Raw genomic sequence first — 8,029 nt, 5'->3', positions numbered from 1 at the left:
GCATTTATATATCAACACATCACAGTTCACTTTAGAAGCCATAATCACAGAGACGACTGTTACAGCTATTAGAGTTACATTGAGGGAGATTTTCTTCATAATAAACTCTCTTCCTGCTCCATAACGGCGGCTATTACCCAAGATGCATCACTGTCATAGCGTCCCTCTGGACAGTAAGTGTGTTTGTGTTTATGATGCGCTGATTGCGAATGAAACAATCATCAGGCCAACACAAACACAGCTGTTTTATTGTTGCACTGCTCAGATGTGCTTTCACAGCCAGACGGCGTGTGTGTGGGTATGTACACGAGTGTGTGATCGTATAGAGCAAAGTGTGACCCCCACCTCCTGTTCAACATCTCCTGTCCTAATGAAAAGCCTTGGCAGTGTTAAGATAATGCTCAGCATACCCTTTGTCTCCTTTGCCATATATCAACAGTCTGTTGGGTTTTTTTTAAGCGGGATTTAGCAGTAGTCTTTTGATGCATTGCTATTCGAACCATCTGTGTGGCCATGTGCTGCATACCAGTAATAACTAAATTAGCTAACTTCACAATATCACAGTGACTCTTCATCCTTCCTGCAGTTGCAGCGAATCTGCTGAAAGTTACATATTTCACTTCAGATGTGTCAAATGTTCAGGCTGATGGTCACCGTCATCATCACCGACAGCTGAGCCCCTGGAGGTTGTACACGCTGCATTCCTGAGACTGTTAATGCACTCTGATGTTGGGCCTGTAGGTACATTGTGTCACTGCATCGAACGGATCGGTGTGTGGATGCAAAACAATTTTCTCCAGCTAAACTCAGACAAAACTGAAACCTCTGTCTGTGGCCCACAGAAACAAAGAGAAAGTGTTGTCAGTCACCTTGAGACTCTCTCTCTAAAATCTAATGATCAGGTTAGAAATCTAGGGGTATTATTGGACTCAGACCTGAACTTTAAAAGTCACATTAAATCAATAACATCGGCAGCTTTTTACCATCTAAAAAACATTGCCAAAATCAAAGGAATAGTGTCTAAACCAGACTTAGAAAGACTAATCCATGCATTTGTCTCCAGCAGGTTGGACTACTGTAACGGCCTGCTCACTGGGCTCTAAACGGGCTGTAAGACAGCTGCAGTACATCCAGAACGCTGCTGCTCGAGTCCTGACTAGAACCAGGAAATAAGACCAGATTAGTCCAGCGCTTAGGTCTCTGCACTGGTTTCCCGTCGCTCAGAGAATAGACTTTAAAACAGCTCTGCTTGTGTTCAAGTCTCTTCATAGAGCCATATGAACCAGCTGGGACTCTGAGAACCTCAGGGAGAGGTCTCCTGCTGGTGCCCAGAGTCAGGACTAAACAAGGTGAGGCTGTGTTTCAGTTTTATGCTCCTAAAATCTGGAACAGTCTTCCAGAAGATGTGAGACAGGCCTCAACTCTGACAATGTTTAAATCCAGGCTGAAAATAGTTCTATTTTAACCTGCATATGACAACTGAAAGTATTTTATCTGCACTCTTCGCTTTCTAATTCTAATCAATCAATGATTATTTTTTATGTTTTATGGAATGATTTTATTTGCCTTCTTGTGATTTTATGTAGCTGTAAAGCAACTTGAATTGCCTTGTGTACGAATTGTGCTCTACAAATAAACTTGCCTTGCCTTGATGCACTGAACTCTTGAATTGTTTGCCAGGGAATCTACCATTATTCGCTGGGTTACAAACAATGTTAAGAATTTATATTGGGAGTTTGACAGTTTTAACATGTGGTGCACAGAGAGAGCTGCTTATCATCAATAAAACCAAAGAGCAGGTTCTCAGGTACTCTGCTTGTTATGATCTTAACACACACGCCCAGCGTGGTGAAACCTGCACACTGGAAACCTCCAACTGGCCTAAGGTTGGAAGACTGGGATTAAAACTGCTGAGAACATCATCAGTATCCATCTACCAAACATCAGATATCGTGTTAGGTGTCTGCAAAAAGCTCAAAGTATACCGAAAGCTAAATTGCTGCCATCTTGCAGGTGATGCAAAAGTATCCGTTACCTTGTTACCAGAGTTCAGAGCAGTTTCTCTCCTCTCTGTCGGATCATTTATGGCTTTTTGCACATAAATGACGACTTTTGTAAGTCGTCTTAAGGGCCGTCTTAACCGAGAACAATAGCAGTATGAGAATCCACGATGCTGAGAGTTAATGTTCTGTGAATGCCAAACAAGCGCTACGCCTTGCAGACTTCAACTCTATTCAGTCCCCGCATTGGACTTGATGACTTACCGCTGCTGTTAAAGAAAATGGCCGAGGGTTCACAATGCTCTACAAAGACAAGAAGAGTTAGAACAATCTTCATCTTTGTTGAAGGAGAGATCTTCTTTTGAAAACAAGTTTCAGTCGTGCTTTCCTCTCGCTATGCTTAAATTTAAGCTCAATATCCCACCAACTTCAGTGGTGTCAAAACTGCCTCTTAATGTTTTTTACAGACAATTCTGCTCTTTTATATGTTTGTTTGACATTTAACCACCAAGATTCTAGAGGAACAGTGTTCTGTACTCTCGAACCCCAGCCGGTGGAGGCGGATGGCCACCCTTCCTGAGTCTGTTTCTGCCAGCGGTTTCTTCCTGTTGAAAGGGAGTTTTTCCTCTCCACAGTCGTCTCATGCCCGCTCAGGACGGGGGGACTGGACTAAAGAGAAGTTTCCCTGCAATCTGTTCGTTTTCCTTAGCTAGGCTTCTCTTTTTTCTTCTTCTTCTAATTGGCTTTAGAATTTAGAATTTTGCGTAATTTAGAATTTAGTGAATGTGATTCGATTGGATTCCAACTGGCCCAAATTGGATTGCACCTTCAAAGTGTGATGCCATTTGTCGTAGTTTGGCGCTGTATCAATAAAACTTAACTGAATTGAACACCCAATACAAATTAAACCAATAAAAACAGACTGAAACAACATAACTTTAATTAGGTAGCATTACTTTCAGTCTTTCAGAACATGCTTCAAAACTATGTTTAGTAGTGTAGAATCACATGAATATGACAGATATAGTGTGTATATTACTTATTAAAAACAAACAGACCAAAAAAAGAGATTTAGATGTACAGATGTGGCTGGAGCAAACAAACCAAACACAGGTTTTTTGGGGGGTCACAGTAGATTTTTAAACTTGAACTGGAAAGTGAGAGTAGGGTTGTAATGTGCTGCTTCACTGCTAGGTGTCACTAAATCCTATTGGCGTTTTCCTTAATTCATGCGAACCAATCAAATCAAACCCTTTTTTTGGCTTTTTAAGCTTTTATTCAGTGATCTGTCAAAACTTTGTCTATCATTTGCTTTGCTTTTTCTCACTTTGACCTCTTCAACTGTATTGTCAAAGGAGGACTCTCTTTACAGAATTGCAGACTTTTTCAGTTTCTCTTTCTGCAGGCATTCCGTCGTTGGTCCTGCGAAGGTTGTCTGAGGTTCTGGGTGCTTTTCCTCCTCTGGGTCTAGGTTGGGATGGGCAGGGTGTGGATCCTCCTCCCTGGGAGGAGTTTGGGTTCTGGCTCTCCAGCCGTCCCACCTGTTGCACATCAACCTCATCGCTCAGCAGCGCTCAAGGACCAGCTTCCGCCTCCAGTCTCCTATGACTCCAGCACCCGTCAAAGACAACCAGTGGCTCCGCTTGAAGCACCGCCATCAATCACAACCATCTACAATAAGCATTAGTTCTGGATCAATTCTTTGATTTCTTTTTTTTTTGGATGCACTTATCAACGGTAACTTGCCTCTCTTCTCTTTCAGAGACTCAGACCGCAGTGGCTGGACAACTTTCCGTAATGCATCGTTTCCCTGGACAATCCTGTCACATAAATAAACCAGTTCCACGTTTAGCAGTCTGTGCTGAGTCTTGCTTAAATATGAGACCGCATTTTGTGGCCTTTTCTGGCCGTGACAGACACTTTATCCCATGTCAGCGACCATAGTTGGCATTATGAGACGCCAGTTAGTCTTTGTGCCAACACAAAGGGGACAAGTTGTGTGTTTGTTCATTTCAGAGATGTATATGTTAGAGGAGGACAGATGGAACAAAATCTTTGAGGCAGGAGGCAACAAGGAGATAGGGAAGGTAATGGGGGGAGCAATATTAGTGATGGAGAGGGTGAGCAGAGGAGGGATAGAGGAGAAGGATTGTAGGGCAATGAGGGCAGGCCTTGTCTTTTTGTCTAAGAGTGTGAGCCTCTACCTATGTCTTTTTGTGTGTGTCTGTCCCAGCGTCTTTGTACTGGCTAATCTAGGCGTCAGCAGCTTTTTGAGGCTTTTGTGCTGACAATAATCACGCAGCGCTCCTCTTTTCAATTCATCAGCAACAACAAGGGATCACATGTCCCCTCGACAGAATCCAGAGAGGGAGAGGCAATGGATGGAGTAAAAGTGGCCATCATGTTGCCTAGTTACAGCTTTGGCGTGATGGTGAGTTGATGCGTGTGGGCACACACACGGTCAACGCCCTGTGCACCTCTTCTGCACCGGAGAAAAGTACAATCGCATACATAGAAACAACCCGGTCACGTCTTTTTTTTTTTTTTCTCTTTTTTTTCAAAGAATAATTTATTTCACGTTGCAGTGTGATGGATAAACAATGAGTAAACCACTGGTCAAATCTGTTGCAAGCATTAATAATCATCATCAGAATAACATTAATAGGAATAATTATTTGTTATAAATAACAATATCAGAGTAATTATTACACCTATACAAACTACAAAAATCAGCATTTTGTTGGTGTCTTTTTCAGTTTTTTTTCCGGCTGTAAAAACCTTTAAACTTCACACACCACACGGCTGGTGATGCTGCCTCTCGCGGCCAATAAGAGCACAGAGAAATATTTAGCTTAGCTGTTATTGATCATTTTTCAGCACTCGAAGGTTCCAAGAATGTTGAAATGTTGAGTGTTGAAATCCCGCGTACGTTATTGGTGTAAATCAAGCACGTTTTTTTATGCTAAAGTGACTTGACAAAGCCCACGTTACATTGAAAATAAAAATAAAACAGTGACATGAAGTCGTTTCAAGCCTCTGTGAGACCCGAAGACACAACTGAAGTCTGTAACAGGAATAAAATAAAAAGGCGCAATAATGCCAAAATTGCTCTGGGCGCAGTCAGCGTTTTATGCCAGTATGTTATACACCAGTGCTTTATTTTGAAAATATTACAATCACAATTTGTAAATTAGAAAACAAACAAACAAATGGGTGTAAAGAAAAGGCCAAACACAGCAGTTCTAAGGCTGTATCACTGATGTCAGTCCACCGGAGGAAAAGTCCTGCTTGACGTGTAACATATTTACACATTTTTAAATTAGAAAATCGAAGGGGGTCTTAAATATAGCAGAAAAGTCGTTACAACGGCTTTTAAGGGTCATTGTAAGTATTTTTGAAATACAGAAGATACATAACGTGGCAAGGAAGGTTAACAAACTTTTAGAAATTGTGAAGTTTGAAGGAAAAAACTTGGATATTCTCTGACACAGAAGCGGTTGATGAACACAAAAAAGAGATCATAAAGACAAACTTTTGTGGAATAGTGGAATCCTCTGTACTGGCCAGCTGTTGTCCATTACAACATTGCACTGAAGTTCCTGATGCACGAAGGTTATGCTTCATCCAAAGGTTGATTTTCTTTTCTTTTTTTCAAATAAATGCTGCAAAAATATCCTCAAAGCCTGGATGCTTCTGGACTGACGTTATCAAAGTTTCATCTGACCGCAGTTTGATGTTTTATTTTTAGGAGTTGTGGGCTAAATACAGAGCTAACAGCATATGTGGCGTGATGAGATTTATCTGACAAAGAAAAAAACATTTTACTGTCGCTTTAATTGTACTTTTAATAGATTTTATCTGAGAGAAGATGCAAGTATTTTCTCCAAAATGCAGGATTTTAATCAGGGAAATTCAGTTTAGTTCATCATTGGGCGTTGTATGCAACGGAATGAACAGAGGCCACTTGCAGATTTAAATACTAGGATTTCTCAAGTGGCCAGTGGTGATCTAAAATCATATAAGAAATCTGAGTGGCATGCTAACTCACAACTGAAGATTGCTGCTAATTTTTCGAAATAAACCTCTCACCGACGACAAAGTGTACAAATTAGACGTGCCACCTTGATATTAGAGAAGTTCAACAAATATAATGGCGAATATTTGCCTTTGACGCTCTGGATGCCAAAGCCAAGGAGGGGTGGGTCAGGAGGAGGAGCCACACAGTTAAAACAGACAGTCTCAGTACGGGATGAGGAGAGGAAAAAGTAAAGATAGGAGGGGAAATTAATGGGAATACACAAGTTTCTCTTTTTTTCCAGCTTTCCTGGGTTAAGGTCAGTATGAGGGAATGCTACTGTGCTTTCCTATTCAATCGTATAAGTGTGTGTGTGTGGGTGTATCTGGGGGGGGTTGAGGGTTCATCTAAGATAAGATGTAAGCTAATACAAAGGAGAAAAACACAGAAACGTCACCTTTTTCCCCAAAAAATGTCCAGGTAACTTAAAAACATTCACAATAAAAACATTTTATATATTATCTTCTTTATTTTGATGCGTCCGTCATCCTCCTCAACCTCAAGAGAAAGCCTCAGTGACGGCGGAGGAGAAAGAAAAACCGACAGGGTTTTTTTCGGCAAGGAGGAACCTTTCTGCGAGGGCAAGGAGGTTTCATTTCCCCACTGTTTTGCTTCGGATTTATAAAAGTCCCAAACTAATGAATCAGCTTGCACATCATCGGACTCTGAGCAGGAGCCCTTTGTCTCATCGGAGAGGAAAGTCGTTTCATTGTAAAACTTCTCGAGGGGCAGTGTTGTCTTTAAAAGATGAAAAAAAAAAACTTATCCGACATCCACCGAGTTGAACCACTTCAACACGTCGTCATATTGTGAACATCAAACACCTCCAAACCCATTTCATTAGACCTCAGTTTAGTCTGTCTCTGCACCTTAGAAGCCACCATCACAGTCTCCTTACTGTCCCTGGGAGGTTTACCCCCCTTCCGTTTCTTTACATGTCCGAGTCAGTCGTGGAGGAGCTCTTGGAGGCAGTTGGGGGATTTGAAAACCTCAGGAACCTCGCTGTCCAGTTTGCAAATCACCTTGTAGATGGCCTTCTTCCAGGATGGGTCCGCATCCTTTCCAGCAACGATGGCGTTGAAGAACTCTCGAAGAGTCACCTGGGCCACCTCCAGAAATCTTTCAGGAACCTGAAGGAGAAAAAGGGGAATGGGCAAAGAGAAAAAAAGCGACATTAATGCTTTGATAGCTCCTCTCACCTTCCCTTTTTTTTGTCCTAAACTTAGCTATTTGTTCATGATTAATGCATGATTATAGATAAGATCAAAATTCAGAATTTTGTTGCTTCTGTATGCGCAAACATTTTGATATCAGAAACCTGTATTTATACCTTTTAAGTCGAATTAACAGTTACAACCGACAGTTACAGCCATTTGTGTGTGTATTATCTCATTCTAAAAGCATGGGCATTCGCATCTTTCACTGTGCTGGGAAGATGCTGGAAACTGGCTGCAGTGATTAGCCGCAACACGCATTCAGTCAGGTCTAACACAAATGCTGCGAGAGGTTTCGAATCTGTCGGTATCTACCACTCCGAGACCACATTAGGGTGTTCCCCTCGACCAAAACAAAACAACACTTTCTTACTATAGATTACAGTGCACTTGTATGAAACTGAACTATATGTGCAAACTGAGACTCCATTTATTTATTTTTTTGCAAGATACTGAACAAATGGATTATCACATTTCTTGGCATTTTATGAACAAATGGCTCATATAATGACGGTTGACGGTTCAGCTCTGTAAGTAAAGTCTTACCAGGAAGCTCCCGATGTTTAAATTCACGTGTGAAATCTTACAAAACCCATGGAGCATGGGAAAACAAATGCAATTGAATGTGGATAAAAGGCTCCTTACGCAAAATATAAACAGAACTTAGATTCAAAACTCCTTAACAGGGATCAAGTGTTCAGATAGTAACTGTCTGTGTGACTGAAAGTGATAAAGAATTA

The 8,029-nt window shown here is 41.3% G+C and overlaps 1 protein-coding gene across 3 annotated transcripts in view; it reads right to left on the bottom strand.

The window, feature by feature from the left end:
- Positions 1-5,139: 5,139 nt before the first annotated feature.
- Positions 5,140-8,029, bottom strand: part of prox1a (prospero homeobox 1a) — a 45,805-nt gene continuing 42,915 nt past the window's right edge. For all 3 annotated transcript variants that reach the window (XM_072379151.1, XM_072379089.1, XM_072379142.1), the window contains exon 7: positions 5,140-7,205. In XM_072379151.1, the coding sequence (XP_072235252.1) occupies positions 7,020-7,205 (186 nt within the window). In that variant the 3' untranslated portion in view covers positions 5,140-7,019. The remainder of the gene's footprint in view (positions 7,206-8,029) is intronic.

The sequence above is a fragment of the Leuresthes tenuis genome, unplaced genomic scaffold (genome assembly GCF_036924035.1).
Source record: "Leuresthes tenuis unplaced genomic scaffold, fLeuTen1.0.hap1 SCAF_1, whole genome shotgun sequence".
NCBI lineage: Eukaryota > Metazoa > Chordata > Actinopteri > Atheriniformes > Atherinopsidae > Leuresthes > Leuresthes tenuis.
Note: the sequence above shows the minus strand (reverse complement) of the source record. Positions and strands in the feature narration are given on the sequence as shown.